General features: G+C 45.2%; 2 protein-coding genes across 4 annotated transcripts in view; both read left to right on the top strand.

Moving 5' to 3' along the window:
* Nucleotides 1-206: 206 nt before the first annotated feature.
* Nucleotides 207-18,494, top strand: part of LOC136363287 (UDP-glucuronosyltransferase 1A1-like) — a 45,891-nt gene continuing 27,603 nt past the window's right edge. The window contains exon 1 of one of the 3 annotated variants that reach the window (XM_066322363.1): nt 207-1,144. In XM_066322363.1, coding sequence (XP_066178460.1) covers nt 296-1,144 — 849 coding nt within the window. In that variant the 5' untranslated portion in view covers nt 207-295. Of the gene's footprint in view, nt 1,145-6,053; nt 6,798-9,615; nt 10,456-18,494 lie in introns of those variants that run through there. The other 2 variants (XM_066322365.1, XM_066322364.1) reach the window with 2 other exon arrangements.
* LOC136363267 (UDP-glucuronosyltransferase 1A1-like) lies at nt 16,444-17,897 on the top strand. Its single transcript, XM_066322312.1, has 2 exons — nt 16,444-17,325; nt 17,850-17,897. Exons 1-2 carry the CDS (start codon nt 16,474-16,476, stop codon nt 17,895-17,897), a joined length of 900 nt encoding a protein of 299 aa, XP_066178409.1. The 5' UTR covers nt 16,444-16,473.

Genomic DNA, 18,494 nt, shown 5'->3' on the forward strand with positions numbered 1-18,494 from the left:
AAGACACAACAAAATGAGGGGTCCTGAGGGACCTGAGTAGCAGGTGGAGGAGCTCATTGAGCACCGAGGAACTCCAATGACTCAGCATTGAAAGGGTGACCAAATCTTGGCATTCCAAGTAAGGAGGGAAAAGGCAAGATAAACCACCCACTATCCAAAGCTGTGAATCATTAACAACAGGATTATAACAGAGCACTGTGCAAGAAATCCACACACCAGTTGCTTTCTAAAGTGTCTTCAGGCTACAACCTGCAGGAGAAATCTCTTCCACGGCCCCTACTCCAACCACAGCAACATGGCTTTGAGGCTTTGCTGGGCATGGATTTCCATCCTCCTCCTTCTGCCTGGCCTCTCAGACGGAGGGAAGCTCCTGGTGGTGCCCATGGTGGGAAGCCACTGGCTGAGCATGCAAGAAGTGGTGGAGACGCTGAGTGAGAGAGGACACGAGGTGGTGGTGCTGGTTCCTGAGGTGAGCTGGCAGATGAAGACGACGCAGGCCTACAAGGTGGTCACACACCCCGTGAGCCAGACCCTGGAAGAGCTAGATAACTCCTTCAAGGATTATGTCACTGAGCACCTGGCAGGGAAGCCTTTCCCCCTTAATATCTTGGCAATATACAAGGCCTATCTGCACCTTTCCAGCACCTTCTTTGGGCAGTGCAAGGACCTGTTCCGCAGCCAGGAGACCCTGAGGTTCCTCAACCAAAGTAGCTTTGATGCTGTCCTGACAGATCCATTCTTCATGTGTGGGACCATCGTGGCCCATCATCTCTCCCTTCCCTTTGTGTTCTTCATGAGGGGATTTGGTTGCAACCTGCACTTTGCAGCCCCACAGTGTCCAAGCCCTCCGTCCTATATCCCAAGACTCTTCAGCTTCAACTCAGACCACATGACCTTTTTCCAGAGGGTGGAAAATGCCCTGATTTCCCTCCTGGAGTATCAATACTGCAAAGGTTTCTTTGGAGAAGCACTCAAGCTTTCCTCCGAAGTTCTTCAGAGGGATGTGTCCCTCATGGACCTTGTGAACTCCGCTGCTGTTTGGCTCCTGAGGTTTGACTTTGTCTTTGAGTACGTCAGGCCAGTGATGCCCAACATGGTCTTTGTTGGGGGGATCAACTGTGCTAAGGAGAAACCACTGCCTAAGGTAATGTTCCTTTGCCTACAGACTGTACATTTCCCAATGAAAAGTCATTATGTTGTTTCAGAAAGTTTATACCTATTGGTTTCTTGGTTTTAACCAAAGAAAAAAGGGATTTCATCTATCAGATGGAAATTCCTGTCCTCAGTGAATGTGTATTAACCACCAACCTGATTAAGTTCTAATTTCATTTTAATGGCATCTGACTGGTATTTCTTTCATTGGATCAAAAGCCCAAGAGTGATCCTTTGTTTTTAACTCCAGGCTCATCAGCATCAGTTTATTCACTGTAGTTTTGTGTTCATGACAAATTCTTCCCAAACTGGCTGTCTGTGGTAAGTTACTCCTGTTTGTCAGGGTGAAATATAAATGTCGTGTTGAAATGGCAAGAAATAATCTTAGAATCGTGGATTTGGTGAAAGACACTTGAATGCAGAACTCAGATAAGTTTTCATCCCTATTCCTTGACATCTGCTTTCACCAGAATTGTTCTGCAGGATTTTTAAAGCTATTGTAGAAATCCAAATCTATTTTGATAGTCACCAGGTCATCTATGAAATGGTAACTGTGGACACTTCTTTCCAGGCACAAAGCAGGGCAACAATCTCTTTTCTAGGAAATTGCTCCCTCACTTCTCAATTGTGGTCACGCAATATCTCTGCACGGTATCTTTGAGCTGATTGGCTGGGGGATTTTCTTTCTTCTTTCAGATTTCTTTTATGCTCTTTAACAGGCTTATGGAGAGCCCTGAAATCCTGATAAACAGGGCAAAGATTAATATTATTCACTAGAATATTCAGAGAAACTTTTATCTAAGGCATTCTATCGTGATAGGGCTCACAAGAGTGGGGACAGTTTGCCATTTAAGAGGCAAATTATTGCTGGTCACACAACATAGGTCTTTGCTTTTATATGCTGAAGGTGTCAGAGATGCAAAGCATTTGTAGTTTTGCTACAAGGGTAGACACATCCTGCCCTCATTTTGTCCCTGCCAGCCCCTGTCTTCAACACTCCTGAGAGGTGCAGACCACATGTTCCACATTGGGAAAAAATCTTGTGTATTTTTCACAACTTTCTTCAGTCTCCTTTTCTGACTATGTGTTTTCCGCACAGCAGAGGAATTTCTCCTATTTTGCCTTTGAATAGTGCCCAGGAGCCAAGTGTAAATGAGAGTGAAGTGAGTCACAGGGGAGAAATGAAATCTACCAGCTTTACACCGGTAAAGCCCTGGGCTGGTCATTACTGTTCAGAAACATAATCCTATGAGAAGAATAAATATTTCTTCAAATCCTATTGAACCCATTGCTCAACAGGTAAGGAAAGAAAAAGGATTACTGGGAGAGGGAGAGAGAACAAGAGATTCAAAATGCAGATTCTTTCTCAGACAAGGAATCCACAGGCCTTTTTGTTACACCACTTCCGTAGTTTTCCACAGGCTGGGGAATGGGGCACTGTGGTCTCATTCCAGATGAGAGCTCCTCTCTGCTGTATCTGATGTGGTCTTGTGGAGGCAGGAGCTACTCTGAGCTGAAGGAGCTCAGGATGATGCAGAACTGGCCCTACTTACCTTATCCAACTGGGAATCGAATCCTAAATTGTGTAAGGATCATCCAGAGGTTGTGTGAGAACACGAGCTAAAGGGCAGGGCCTGGGGGAACACAAACTGCACTTGCACCCTGACTAAGCTGCCTCAGGCTGATTTCCTCTTGTCCTGTACATCTTTTACATGGGCATCTGTCTCAGCAGCAAGTACACCTTCATTAACAGGCAAAGAAATCCCAAATTTCCAACTCCTCAAGTGTCTGGAAGTTCAACACAAGGCTTGCAGAAAGCAGAGCCAGTATCTTGACTCGAGAATTACCTGAAAGCTGGCATGGTGACATTGGAAATGAACAAAAACTGTGAGGCCTTTCACCAGAGGTAATGCAAAGTTGCTTTTTTGCCAGCTTAGAAAGCCAAAATTAGTATGATTTAATTAAACCGAAGTTCAGGAATTTAAGGTACAGCCACCTCTCAAAGTTTCCCCTGTTTTTTTTTCTAACCTAAACCTCCCAGTACTGATTTCAACAACTGGTTGACTGAAACCATTAAATTTACCCCAGGTTTGATTAGGTCGCTACTCAAATAAAAGAAAGAGTGTATCTGAAAAAGCACCTTTTTCTCACCAGCACAGGTCCTGCTTTAACACCCTTTCCTTTTCACAAGGTTTCTATTTGTGGCTTAGGAAAGAGCTGCCCTGGAAATGATCTGTGTTCTGTGATTTGCTTCTTGCTCTCACAAATATTTCGATTCCTTTCCAACTCATATAATTGCTCTTATGGGTTGTTCCATCTCAAAAGATAGTGTATCTCCACACTGTGAAAAACCTGAGGGGGCATCAGGCAGGTTCCTGTCAGCAGCCACCAACCTGCATTTCCCAGATGCTGCTTAGCACCAACAAAAGGGTCTGGCTTTAATGACACAAGGATTCCTCCATGGATAAGCCTGATCCTTCAAACCAGGGAAATCAAGTTACACAGAATCACAGGCTGGTTTGGGTTGGAATGAATTTTAAGGCTCATCCCATTCCACCTCCTGCCATAGACGGGGACATCTGCCATTATGCCAGGTTTCTCCAAGCCCTGTCCAGCCTGGCCTGGGACACTTGCAGGGATCCACAGTTTTGCTGGGCATCATCCCCACACTTTGGAGCTGAGCGACCTCTTCTTTCTTGCAGGACCCAGAGCCTAAGTGGGTCAACAATCTCACCTCGCAGCAGGGAAGCAAATCGAGTGCATGAAACCAACACTTCCAGGCTGCCACAACCAATACTGGCTGTTTTTGCTTTTGTTTCAGTGGTCCTGAGAGTATTTGTTTGCTACTCTTTTTCCTTAGTGCCACTCAGAAATCCACACATCGCCGCCTGTCCCACTTACAGGTCTGAGAAAGTTTTAGTGCTTTTTGGAGCTGAAGCAGTCATAGGGTGAGGGGCCCAATTTCTGCAGAGCTGCTCCATCACTCCCTGCCAGCTCCAAGAGACTCCCTGGAATAACCTACACAAGCTTTCTCACTTCGGGGAGGAAAACAAACCTACAGGCCGGGCTCAACCAAGCCTTGATGTCCTTTAGTAAGCGGTGGGGAAGGCTTTCTTCCAAGCAGGCACCAGGCTCTCTCACATTTGGAATCCTAAGTTCCTCAGCTCCTTGTTTGCACATAAAACAGGAGCTGGTAATGAGCACCACACCCTTCAGAGCTGAGTGGGGTCCAGGTGCCCTTTGCTACTCATCATGAAAAACAAACACATAGAAACTTATCTGTTGCTTTGAAAAATGAGTCTGGCTGTTAATTTTCTCAGTAATAATTACCCAGCTTACATCTGACCTCTTACAGCTGATCCTGTGCTAACCTTAGAACTTCATCCTTTCTTTCTCTTTCCCCCCCTTTATCTTGAATTTCTCTTGCCCTTCCTGCTGCTGCCTTACGTTTCCCTGAGTTTTCACTCTGATGGTCCAGTGCAAAAAGTAGGGAGTCTGTGGGGTCCATGAGAAGGTGTGGCCTATCAAGAGTCTGTTTCTGTTATAGTCAAGGGAAATGAGCTTCTTTCTTTGTTTTCAGCCGAGTGGTTTTGCCATTGAAAATCCGACTGAGGCCAGAGTAGAAAACACACCAAGCAGCAACTTGCAAGTTAATTTGGTCACCTCCTGTCACAGCAGTTGCAATAAACTCTTTGCATCCAGATATCCTGCATTTAATGAGAATTAATTATTTGTACCTCTGTTCAGTCTCCTTCTTTCAGTCTGTGCTGTCTCTCACCTCTCCTGTGCTGGCCCTCTCCAGAAATTTGTTTTCCATGTCTAAGGATGGTTCTTCCATGTCCAGTGTGACAGAGTGGAGCTACTCGCAGGCAGCCACAGCATCCTTTGGGTGTCATGAGACAAATCCCTTTGCCTAAGGCTGTAAGGATTTGTTTCTCTCAACTGAGGATGCTGGGAGTCCCACCACCATTTATAAAAAGAAGGGAAAAACTTTGTGTTGATGATAGCTTCTCATTACAAGGACTTCTTCCTTAGCACCATCCCAATGGCTTTGCCCTGGCACTGCTTTTACTTGTAAAATGACAGAACATCTCTGCAGGGGGATTAGTGGAAGGTGTCACACTTCGTCCTAGATTTTGTCTTGCTCACAATACATGAAAAGGGTTTTCAACACAGCAGCCAAAGACCAAATCTCTTTTTCTGTGTCCCTGGGCCAGCCTCCTTTCCCTTTGATTGCCCTGAACCCATCTATAGGTCAACTTTTTGGTGTAATGCCAGGAAGAAAAAAGCCAATGGGGATTGTTCTTCTCAGATTTGGGATTGCATGGTACATCCTGATGGCTTTGACATCTTTGTAAGAGACGCAGGTTCAGCTACTTCCAGGAGGTGGGAATTCAACATCAGCCTCGTGTCCTCAGGAATGGAGTTCCATCCATTTACTGGGTGTATTTTTACTATTCTCTCGCCGTGTATTCACCAGGTCGATTGTTTTACCACAATTATTGTTAACATGGTCCCCCTGCTCTTGGTGTCACGAACGCAGCGCTGACAGTGACTTAGTGCTGACCGACTTCAAAGTTAAACATTAACAGAAAGTACAAATGTTTTTCTGAGGACACGGCTTCCCTTCAACAAACGTAGGCAAAATCACAGGCTAATCACAACCGTATTAGGAAGTTAAATATTAACTTCTGCCGCAAATAAATTCCCTGCTTAGTCTGTATGGACCATTATAGATAGCATTGCATGGATCTCTCCATAGCATTACTCTCTGGTTCGTTCCTACCAAAATGGCTTTTTTTTGCCGAAATACCTGGATACTTCTCCTGACACTGTATTTAATCCTGGCTGAAGGTGGAAAGATCTTGGTGGTACCTCAGGATGGAAGTCACTGGCTCAGCATGCGCCCAGTAGTGGAGAAACTACAGCAAAATGGACACGAAGTTGTTGTGGTTGTACCGTCCACCAGTCTGTATATGAACTCAAAGGAGCCTCAGAATTACACAGTGAAAATGTATCCAATACCTTACACAGACGAATATTTGGGTGAAATGCTCAAGACCTTTGTTAATGCCCATTTCATTGAACAATCTGTTTTGAATGTTGTTCTTACCTCGTATCAAAGCACGATAGAAATCTCCTCGGTCTTCTTCACCAACTGTAAGAGCCTTCTGCAGAACGAGGAGTTGATGCAGTACTTGATAGAGAGCAAATTCGACGTGGTTTTCACAGATCCCATCCTGATGTGTGGGCCCCTGGTGGCTGAGTATCTTTCTGTTCCTTCCGTTTACTTCCTGCGGGGCTTTCCCTGTGGAATGGATTCTGCTGCTACCCAGTGCCCAAGCCCTCCTTCCTATGTCCCCAGGTTATTCCTGGATAATTCAGACAGCATGATGTTTTCCCAGCGGGTGAAGAACATGCTGGTCGATCTGCTGGAGCTCTTTTACTGTAAGCCTATCTATGATAACTTTGAAGAGCTTGCATATGAGGTTTTCAAAAAGAAAGTGACGGTGACGGAACTCCTGAGCCGTGGATCCTTTTGGCTGATGAGATACGATTTTGTGTTTGAGTTCCCAAGACCAGTGATGCCAAACATGGCTTTTATTGGAGGGATTAACTGTGTTCAGAAGAAAAAACTGTCTCAGGTACAAAATTTTGTTTGGTTTTTATATTGAAAAGGCAAAAATATAAATCCATCATAGAATGGCAGAAGGGCTTGGGTTGAAGGGGGCCTTAAAGATTATCTCATTCCAACCCCCTGACATCCTGGGCAAGGGATGTCACTCACATCCTTATATTAAATCCTGACTGACAACAGCTTGGTGTTTAAAGATAGATATCCTAAATGATACAGAAATGTTATTTCCTAATATTCAGCATTCAGATTATATCACATCCTGCCAAAACTAAGCCTTATCAGACTTAATTAAGACAATTTAAATGACATGTAGCTTTTATGCAAATGATAATATCTCTTGTTGAACTGAAGAATTACAGTTTCCTCCTTTCTCTGCTGTTTCATGGACTGTCTGTCATTACTTCCATAAATTCTCTCTCCTTTTATCCACAGTGAAGGTTATAGGACTGAAGATTTCACTTGTTTTCTACTGCAACCATCCACTAGATTGATTCCTTTCCATCTGCCTTTAGTGTCAAGGTGTCAATATCTAAGCCTCCCACAAAATGCTCTCCCAGTTCCATCCTCCCCTTCTTTTTTAGATTATTAATTAGGTTTTAAGCTTTTCTGGGTATGGATATCTTCTGTAAATTTCCATTTTAGCTTTTGTGTATCAACATTCCTGTGTTCATTTGGCAGCCATGCCTGAGGTTATGGCCCATCTTCTCTGCATCTCCTTCCTCTGAGCTGTTTGAAAATTCTCATTAAGTTAATCCGTGTTGTAAACTAACAATATGGGATCAGTGTGGGTGATGGAGCTGCTGCTCCTTTTGAAGGGCACTTTCTCAGCAAAGTCCAAGATCTCCCACCAGGCTTGGGAAAAAACATTGCATGAGAAAAAAAACAAAACCCAAAAAAAAACAACAAACAAAAAAAACCCCACACAACCCTCTAGCAAGGATTTAAAGCCCATAATGCCCTGGAGAAGGAAATTGTTTCCCATATTCACCTACTTACAAGCTTGTATGAGATGTTATCACCAGCATTAACTCCCCAACAAGTTATAACCAAGAAGGACCTGGACACAGGGTAGAGGTCATGAACTGACCCAATATTGGTCATGAACTGACCCCTCATTGGCTGTGAATGATTCATGACTTTGTGAACTAGGGAGGTGTTGTTGGTCTTTGTTATCTGGGGTACAAGGCTCAAATGCTCTTTTGCAACTTCACTTTATACCTGGTAGGATAAGATATAGATGAAAGTTGCATGGAGAGATGAGGAAAGATTTTCTGCTGCCTGCTTGTTGGGGGTTGGGTTTTTTCTTTCCTTTTCTTTCCTTGTTACCTGTGGAATTTTTTCCCATTGAGTTGCTAAGAAGCACTGATGGTGGGGAGGAGAAACTGTTGATCACTCCATCTAGGCTTTTGGAGGGGGATGGTAGAGCTGCTGCTTGGGGAAAAGAACTCACTGCTGCTGCAGAAGTCCAGCTTGGTCCTGTTTCTTCTGGTGTGGGGTGAGCATCTGCTCCTGAGAGCAGCCACTGAACTGGGGCCTGGTTATCCCCTGCTTCACTAAAAGAGGGGCCTGTCAACCTGCTGGGAGCAGGGTCGCTGTTGTCCCACCCCCCTGCTGCTTCTTTGGCACTTCTTTGAGGTTTTTGCTGCTCTGTAGCCTGCACCCCTTGCCTTCTGAGACCTCCTGTGTCTTCGACCACAGCCCTAGAGTTCCTGATCCATCCCTTCCCATCTTGGACAAAGCCGCCATTATCGCGTGCTCCCTGAGCCCACCCACAGCGCCCCCTGCAGCCGCGGGGGAATCATTGCACCTGCCCCGCCCACCGGGAGCCACCAGCGCCCCTGCCGGCTGTGACTGGAACTGCACCAGAGGGGAAATTGGCCGCGGCCGAGAAGGCTGTCACTGGGTTCCTGGTTATGCTTGTTGGTGGTGCTGTGGTGGTTGTTTTGTTTGCCTTGTTGTACATAGTACTAATGAACTGTTATTCCTATCCCCATATCTTTGCCTGAGCGCCCTTTAATTTACAAAATTATATTAATTTGGAGGGAAGGGATTTCATTCTCCATTCCAAGGGAGGCCCTGCCCTCCCTAGCAGGCACCTGTCTTTCCAAACCAAGATACTGCTTGTCTTCCAAAAACCTCAAGTTTGTAATAAGGAAAATGATTTTTCTTAGGAGTGCCAGCTGGTTTTGACTACTGGAAAAAAAAAAAGCAAAACTCAAACCCCAGGTACTGGAACACTGATTTTTCATAATAATCTTTTACAATAAGTTATGTGTCACTGTATTACTTGCATCAGTCTCATTAGGGAAGAAAATGCTTTTTGAAAGTGCTAAATTACCTCAGTCTATGATAACTCTGTCAGTCTTCAGTGGCAGTGGCAGAAAAGAATCCCTTCAATGCTCTCTTCGTAGGCACATCTTCCTGTGTGGGGTCAGCAGTGTTTCTGCCCACCCACTCTGTGGGTACATTTTTTCACGGATTTTCCCTGCATTTTGTCATGAGACCCTGGGTGTGGTAGGCAGGTGGCAAGAAGTGCCACAAATCTGGGGTCCTGCTGAGGGAAGAAGATGGCACTGAGGTAATAATCTTAGCATGGAGTGTGTGAAGGTGACACACCTTTATTGACTCATGCAAAGCCACATTGGAAGTCCAAACCTACACTGATTCTTTCCTAATCATTTATTGCTTTCTGTGACCTTGTTGCAAAGGTCCGAGGACCTGAAATGGGAGGCAAGTCAAAAGGCAAGAGGTGGAGCACAGCTACAAAAGCTGGCAAAGCACCCCTGGCCTCTCTGGTGCGAGGGTTCCTCTGCACAGACCGCACCATGCTGGTGGCACTGCTTCTCCCTTTATTGTGCCTCCTGAGCCCGGCTGCTGCTGGGAAGCTGCTGGTGATCCCCATGGAGGGCAGCCACTGGCTCAGCATGAAAAAAGTGCTGCTCGAGCTGAGCAAGAGAGGGCACGAAATCGTGGTCATCGCACCCGACAACAAAATCCTGATCGATTCCTCAGATGTCTATGAGCTGAAAACCTACCCTGTGCCATTGATGAAGGAGGATGTGGAGGAACAGATACGCTCCTTTACTGCAAGAACTTTCAGCCAAGAGCCTTTCCTGGTGAGATTCTGGAAGCTTTTGGGAGATTACCGGCAGAGCGGGACCATCTTTCACGCTTCCTGCAAGTCCTTGCTGTACAACCAAGAGCTGATGAAGTACATCGGAGACAGTCACTTTGATGGCCTACTCACGGATCCCGTGTCACCTTGTGGGCAGATCATTGCCCTGCATTTCTCCATCCCCAGTGTTTTCTTCCTGCGGATGGTTCCGTGTGCCTTGGAGGTTCGTGCGGCTCAGGGCCCAGACCCGTCGTCCTACGTCCCACGCATGTTCTCACAATACACCGACCACATGACCTTCTCCGAGAGGGTGAAGAACTTCCTGATTGCCCTTTCCGAGTCCTTCATCTGCAATATTGTCTATTCTCCATTTGAAGATCTGGCCTCAGAGTTCCTCCAAAAACCCATGACAATGACAGATCTTTTAAGTCATGGATCCATCTGGCTGAGGCGAATCGACTTTGTCTTTGAGTATCCCATGCCTGTCATGCCCAACATGGTTTTCATTGGAGGCATCCACTGTGGAGAGAAGAAGAAGCCATTATCTCAGGTCAGTGGCTGGCTGGGAGAGGTTGTGGCAGTCACACACCTGCAGGATCCAAGTGAGGTGTTTGGTAGGGGTGTATCTTGTCTCTCTCTTGGATGGAGACTATTTACAGGAGCCTGAAGTGATGGTACAAGGGGAATGGCTTTAAGCTGCCAGAGGAATGGATTACTGGGAAAAAATTCTTCCCTGTGAGGATGTCGAGGCCCTGGCACTGGATGCCCAGGGAAGCTGTAGCTGTCCCACCCCTGGAAGTGTCCCAGGCCAAGCTGGACAGGGCTTGGAGCAACCTGGGACAGTGGAAGGTTTCCCTTCCCATGGCAGGAAGTGGAATGGGGTGAGCTTTAAGGTCCTTTTCAATCCAAACCATTCTGGGCTTCTACCCGAGGATATATTTTAGCTCAAGACTTTCTGTACAGCCAATCCACATAAAAACCAGGCCAGAAGCACAAGATGTGATTCTAACTTCTTTCTTTAGGTCTGCCCAACATGGGGATTTTGTTTGGTGAGGGCTTCAAGTGCTATGCTGTGTTTAATTCCAGCTGAAATTAGACACAGAAATTCTCAGGCAGGAATTAATACCAAAATAGGCTGGTGAATTATAACAGCTCTTCCAATAGTTCTTTGCACCATGTAGAAGGCAGGAGAATATTTCTTCAAGACCATTAGCTGCTTATCTAGTCAGAAAAATACCTCACTGGATCATATGCAGGAGCATCAGATTCTCTGTTATGTACCAGCAGTTTTTGAGTCAAAGGCTCATATTTTGTGGTGAAGATTTTTTTCTAACAGTTTCCATGAACACCAGCTGAAATCTTGGCTTCTATTTTAGGACACATCTAGTTTGAATAGGGAAATGTTGATGGGTGGTTCCTGGGGAATCTGTGGTCTAAAAAGCCCTTGATTAGCTCGGTTGTGCTCAGGATGTACATTAACTTCTTGCTGCATGTGATGTGTATTCTTGCTTATTTGTGCTGTCAGTGGAATGGTCTCATATGAAGCCAGGGATTAAGTGGAAGTGGAGATAAAGGAGAAGGGAACTAGTCTGAGCAGTGATGGATCTGTAGTTAGTGTTACGCTGCTCTCTCAGCGATACCTCATTTGGTTTCCTGGAAAGGAAAAGGTTTTATCTTTGTGAACATTAGTTCAAAATCAACAAACTTCTTCCCTCGAACTTTTTTCACTTGCCAGCCTTCCCAAAGCCCTTAGAATGGATTCTTCCCACCTAGCATTACTCTTACTCTTCCCTCAAATTTACAGGCTTTTGTGAGCATGAATGACAAAAGCCTCATAAGGAAAGAGATTTGCTTTTCACACCTTCCCCACAGTCAATCTTCCCTGCCCTCAGGCTTTGCTTCACTCTTGGAACCTCTCTAGTGCCAGCATTGGGTTGTTTGTTTCTGTTGCTCTGCTTTTTCACAAAAGTCTCTTTCAAATTGCTACTAAGCCCCACTTTTATCAGGGCAGTGCTTTTTCCTGTCTCTTCTGTCCATCAGAGCTGCTTAACAGCTCCTCAGTGACAAAGCCAGACAGATCCTCTGGGAAAGCAGCCAGGACATCCTGACTGCAGGCAAAGCAATTGAGCAGCTCCAGCATGGAGCCAAACTCTTCTCTGAGGGCAAGGCTCCCTCTCTCTCTTTTTTTTTTTTTTTTTTTTTCCTTCATGGGGTAAAGATCATAGTCCAGCAGCAATATATATTTATTGCAGAAATACTGATTATTCAGTCCTGATTTCTTCCTACCACTCCCAGAAGGAGTGATGATGGAGAGAGATAGGTCAGGATGAGAACAAAGAGTAGTGTGGGTGACAGCATTAACCCAGTGGTTTTTCTTCACTGATACAAACTCCTCTGCTTTTCCAGGGGATTAAATTCATACCTAGTGGTGTTCCTGGCTCCATTGCTGAGCCATATGTAAATCCCTCTACCTAAGGGTTTACATAGATATTGTGCTGTATAGTGGCACACTTCTATAATTCTAAACATATGATTGCATTAGAAAAGCGCTGGCGAATTGAACACAAAGCCCAATCAACAAGGAGTTGACACATGGTGGGAGAATTGCGCATGCTCTGAGGAAGAACAGTCCATTCATACCGTTTGGTGGGGACTGCTCAGTTGATAGATGGCACCGTGAAGGCAAAACTTTGAGTGTCCTTTGGGTGGAGTGGAATGGTAAAGAAACAGTCCTTTAAGTCAATCACAACAATGCTCCACCCCTTTGGTAGCATAGTTGGTGATGGTACTCCAGGCTGCAGGGCACCCATCACTTGCATTTGTTCATTGACCTTCCTCAGGTCATGCAACAGCCTCCATTTACCTGATTTCTTAGGTATTATAAAAAATTGGTGTATTTCATGGGCTCACAGATGGTTGAATGTGTCCAGCATCAAGCTGTTCCTGAATCAGCTGTTCTGCAATCTGCAGCCTGTTTTCAGTCATTGGCCACTGCTCAACCCCAACAGGAGTTTCAGTTAACCAGGTGATTTTCATAATGGGCGGCTGCTCTGCAGTGGCCATCAGGAAAAATGCTGATCTATAGTTATTGAGACACCGAGCTGGGATAGTACATCTCCGCCCAACAATCCATGAAGTTTCGGATGTAAAGGCATAACATATAAGTGAGTTGCAATGACTTACTTGCCCTCAAAAGTAACACGACTAGGATCTTTACTCATGGCAGGAATCTTCATTCCACCCACCCCCACAATGTGGGTGTCTGGAGCTTTCAAGGGCCAAGTAGATGGCCAATACATGATGTTCACTATAGAAACATCGTATCCCATGTCAAGCAGAAGCTCTCGTTCAATGCAATGGGAGTCGTGTTATAGGGTTATAGTTTTAATTGGTCGTTCTGTTAAATGCATGGCAAGGAAAACTTCATGACCAGTCGATCAAAAACCATTATCTCCTCTCTCTATTTCATTCAGTTCTTTTGGACGCTGACGTTGTGGCAGGAGGTTCTCAAATGCTATAATTTGAGCAATCCTGCTACCTTTTGGAATTGTCACAGGCGGTCGCAAAGCAAATGTCAATATTTTAATTTGCCCTGTGTAATCTGCATCAATAAGTCCTGGAAGCACAATCATACCTTGTTTGCTTGTGGAGGACCTTCCAAGTAATATGCCACCAACTAAAGAAAGTGTGCTATACATTGGACCATAGACATCAGTAGGAATCACAGTTATTGCATTATTTTGTAGAGTAACTTCTTCTGCTGTTGAAACATCAACCCCAAGACTTCCCCAAGTGGCAGGTTTGTTCTTCACCAAGAAGCCGTTCTCGGGGTCCAGCGGATCGAGGCTTTGATTTATGTCCTGGCACACTGCCTCAGCGCGCTGTGTTTGAAGTTTCCTGACATGCGACAAACTTCTTTAGCATGAGTGTCACCATTACATTTTTGGCATCACACAGTCTTTTGACAGGTCTGTCTGACATGACCTGTTTCACCACATTGGTAACAAATAACATTGGATAATCTGTTTTTATTTTTATTACATGTAGATTTGCTACTACGATTAGAGTGCTTGCCTTTTCCACATGACAAAGCAGCTGCAATGATGTGACCCTGTTTTTTCATGGTGTCTTGGACAGCTGCTGTAAATGCTGCAGTTTGACTATTTTGCTCCAATCTGGTTGCAACTATTAACATTTCATCCACTGGACTACCTTGAGGAAGAGTAGCTAGAATGGTTCTCATACGTGCATTAGCATTTTCAAAAGCCAGAGAGCGAAACAGATGATCCTGTACTTCTGGTGTCATATCTGGTGCATCTTTCAAAGCAGCTGACAACCTGTCAATAAATTTTCCATACGGTTCTGTTGCACCCTGCTTTATCGTGGAGTAGGGTGCTGGCTTTTTTCTTGTCTGGAACTAAAAGCACTGCCTTGTGGGCCAATGATTGAGAAAGTTGGTGGATTTCCATCGGGAAGGTTAATTTAACATTAGTTGTTGAGTAGGGTCCACGGCCTGTCCAAGTAGACCAAGTGGTTTGTATCCAAGCTGGCTTGCGTCCAAGCCCCGCATCAAAGCTAAGATTCCCTAAGTTCAGGCGCCACTATGTAGAAAATGGGTCCCTAAATAGTGAGAGGTCAGACAGAGCAACAACACGTCTAAACTGGTGCAGTTATCTCATCGTTCTCGCCTTTATTGTTTACCACAACAATTTTTATACATTTGCAACATAGTTGACACTACAGGTCACACAAAATAACAGTCCTTGCTTTAAGGTGGCTAAAGTCTTAAGGCTACAATTCTACATATCAAACCCCATAATTCCCCGAGACACCTTAATGTGAGAAGTGAATTCTTGCTGCACCACAACTGAGAATTTCTTCTGTGCCACAGAGGCCTGCAGGCCCAAGGGGCCCACAGGCCTTACAGGCCAAAGGGCTCAGTCTGGAATTGCTCAAACCTCACTCCAAATATAAATCATGTCCCCAGTCTCAGAGAAACTCCGCCACAGTTAATAGACCCACCCTTTCATAATTTAGAAATGATGCATCATAATGTACCAAGTTGTAGACAATGTTCTCGTTGCTCTGGCAGCATCTGCATTTGCAAGAGCTTTATGCTGCCTTCCCAAAGTTTTCTCACAAAGGATGTGCCTAGAGCCACAGTAGTTTGACAAATGTCTGTAAAAATATTCTGGCGTAGGTTATCAACCTTGACACTAAATGATTCCATTGTCAAAAATACTTCTGTGCAATAACTTTCATGATTAGGGCTTGTCTGCAAATCCTGTTTTTGCATTAATATTGTTTGCTTTCATGGCCCAAACTCAAACTCTTCCCAGACTGATCTAGAATGGTATTTCTGAGTTGCGAATTCAGTTTTAAGTACAACTGGAAAAAAACCATGGCTGTGTCCTTCCTCCTTCCAGCCCCTACTTCATCCTTGCAAAAAGAGGCCTTGCAGGGAAATTAACTTTGATAGCAAATTTTCCACTTTCCTCGCAATGTCACGATATAAAACTGGTGAAGAATTCAGACCATTTCCTGTGTGAAGTTTTAATGTTTTTTCTAGCCTTTTGCAAACAGAAAATGATACAGAATGGCAGGAGGGGAGGCATTATCTTACACTGAAAATTCTTTTTTTGGAAAATTATTGATCTGTTAATTAAGTCTTTTGAGCAGACCACTTGTTGAAGGATCCCTCATTTACTTAAATCATAGAATGTCTTCTAGGAGGGTCTGTTCCATGATCTTCACAGGCACAGAGGTGAGGCTGGCAGGTTGGTAGTTCCCAGGGGATTCCTTTCTGTCCTTTTTGAAGGTGGAAGCAATGTTTCCCTTTTCCCAGTCACTGTGACTTCACCTGACTGCCAGGACTTTTTCAATATCAAGGATACTGCCTTTGCAACTCCGTCAACCAATTCCCTCAGGACTCTGGGATGCATCTCCTGGGGTCCCATGTGTTTGGGTCATCAGGTGCCCTTATGTTTGGGTTCCTCAAGTGGTCACCAATGTGATCTTCTCTTACACTGGGTGGAATTTTGCTGCCACAGCCCCATCTTGCCATCCATCCACTCGAGAGGTGTGGAAGAGAGGTTGGCAGTAAAAGGCTGTTTCAAGCCTTCCCCTCCCTCGGCCTTCTCCTTGTACATTGTTACCAGTTTCCTAGCCTTGCTTACTGGAGGGGAAACACTACCTTTGACCTTCCTGTTGTGGCTGACAGACCTGTAGTGACCCTTCTTGTTATTTTCACCCCTGGCCAAGGTCAGCTCCAGCTGCACCTTGGACTTCCTGATCTCCCCCCTACATAACTAGGCAGTGCTCCTCCAAACCCAGTGTTCCTCCAATAAGAGAGAGGCATGTTTCCCACGGTAGTTTCTACTCTGATTTGTGACTGCCAAATAGGATGAACTTTAACAGCTTTTCTGTCATCTTTGCCATGTCCATGTTTAAACATTTCCCAAATGCAAATAAGTCTGAAGATCATCCATAAAAACCGGAGACCACATCGCTTAAAATCACTGAGCTGGGGTTATCCTTCTGTGGTGGCACTGACCTGATCCCTGCAGGAATGGCCGCAAGCCTCAGTGCTTCTCCACCATTTGTGGTTCTGCTCCTGTCCCTGCTGGGTCTGGCTGCTGCTGGGAAGCTCCTGGTGGTGCCGGCGGATGGGAGCCACTGGCTCAGCATGCGGGAAGTAGTGGACATCTTGAGGCAGAGGGGACACGAGGTGGTCGTGGTGGCACCTGAAGTCACTATGCGCATCAAGCCATCAAAAAACTTTGTGATGAAAATGTACTCTGTCCCATACACACAGGAAGATTTGAAGAAAGAATTCCAGGCATTTTTTCATTTTTCATTTGAACAAGGATCTTTTCTGGAAAGATTTGTTAAAGCGTACCAAGGTATTAAAAGAATCACTAACTTTGGGGTTTCCGGCTGTGGACATCTCCTGCAAAACAAAGAGCTCATCAGGTACCTTGAGGAGAGCAAGTTTGATGCTGTCCTTACAGACCCCGTCCTACTCTGTGGAGCGATCCTGGCGAAGCACCTTTCACTGCCTTCTGTGTATTTCCTACGAGGAATCCCGTGTGGGTTAGATTTTGATGCCACTCAATGTCCCAGGCCTCCTTCCTATGTCCCCAGGGGGTTTACACAGCTTACAGACCACATGAGCTTTCTCCAGCGGGTGAAGAACCTACTTCATGACATCCCAGATATTTTCCTGTGTGATTTTGCCTTTCAACCCTACTCAAAACTGGCTTCAGAGTTCCTGCAGCAAGAGGTGACTGTGCAAGATCTCTTACGCCAGGCTTCAGTTTGGCTCCTGAGGTCAGAATTTGTTTTAGAGTATCCAAGGCCTTTGATGCCCAATATGATTCCAATCGGAGGAGTAAACTGTGCTCACAAAGAGCTGCCTCAGGTGGGTCTGCTTTTAATACATGCCCTGATTGGTTTCTGCATAAAGGAGGGAGGAATTTTTTTAATGCAATAGGCATTGAGTTCCCATTTCTGGTGAGTGAGGTGAATCCTCAGTAAAGGAATTGTTTATCTCTCCTTCTTCCTGACTTTCCACTTCCTGTGTAGACTGCCGTTCCTTCTGGCATTTAAAGGGTGCTCAGTGGAAAGGAATCACTGGGATTTTCTGGTGAAGGTCTGTGACAGGAAAATTTTATTTCACCAGCAAAGTGCCCAGCTCTTGCCTAGAGCAAGTCTGACTTGACACATCCAGTACATCTTGACTGGCACTGAGGGTTTGGGTTTGGGTGCAGCCTTGGTGATGACGCCAATCTTTGGGTTCTCGTGGATGCTGGAAAGAGCCCTGTGCAATGTTCCTCCTGGAGAGCCTCTTCTGCTGCTCCAGGGGAGAGCCTGGCGATTTGGGTGAGTTCTTTTGGTGCCATGGCTTTCTCTTCAGTCCTGTTCCATAAGACTGGTGTGTTGCAGGCTGGAATCATGAAGCTCAGTATGTGGCAATTCCATCTCCAAGTGTGAAGGTGCCTGTGACACCTTACAGACATCCCCATGCACACTGGGATTGGCCATGAGAGCATTCACACAACTCCACCACGGCTTGACACCATTGATGCTTCATCAGTGGCAAAAAGAAAGCCAGAATTAGGCCCTGGCTTGTTCTGTGAAAAGTCTCCCTCAAAGACTGGACTTTGACACTGGTTAGAAGCTACGCACCCACAAAAAGCCATTTGCTCATTCTTTTCTGCCATAGTTGAGCAGAGGAGGGGAAAAGCAAAGACAAAAGGGACTCATGAGTTGAGGTAAGGATTGGGAAGAAACACTTAAAGGGCAAAACAGGCTCAAAACTTAAAAGGTATAAAGAAAAAATTTATTACCAGAATTAAAAGAGGATAATGAGAGCTAATATAACCTTTAGAATACCCTGCACCCCTCACCCTTCTTGCCTTCCCACCAACAGTGTAGGGAGACAAAACATGGGGTTTTTAGTCAGGTTGTCATTTCTAAAAATCTTTCTTCAGTTTGCTTAGGGAAAGGAGTCTCATCTCCTGTGCCATGGGGTCTTTTTCATGGGGCAGTTCTCTCTGAACTTTTCCAGTGTGGTTCTAATTTTCAGCA

Source organism: Sylvia atricapilla, chromosome 7 (genome assembly GCF_009819655.1).
Source record: "Sylvia atricapilla isolate bSylAtr1 chromosome 7, bSylAtr1.pri, whole genome shotgun sequence".
Lineage (NCBI taxonomy): Eukaryota > Metazoa > Chordata > Aves > Passeriformes > Sylviidae > Sylvia > Sylvia atricapilla.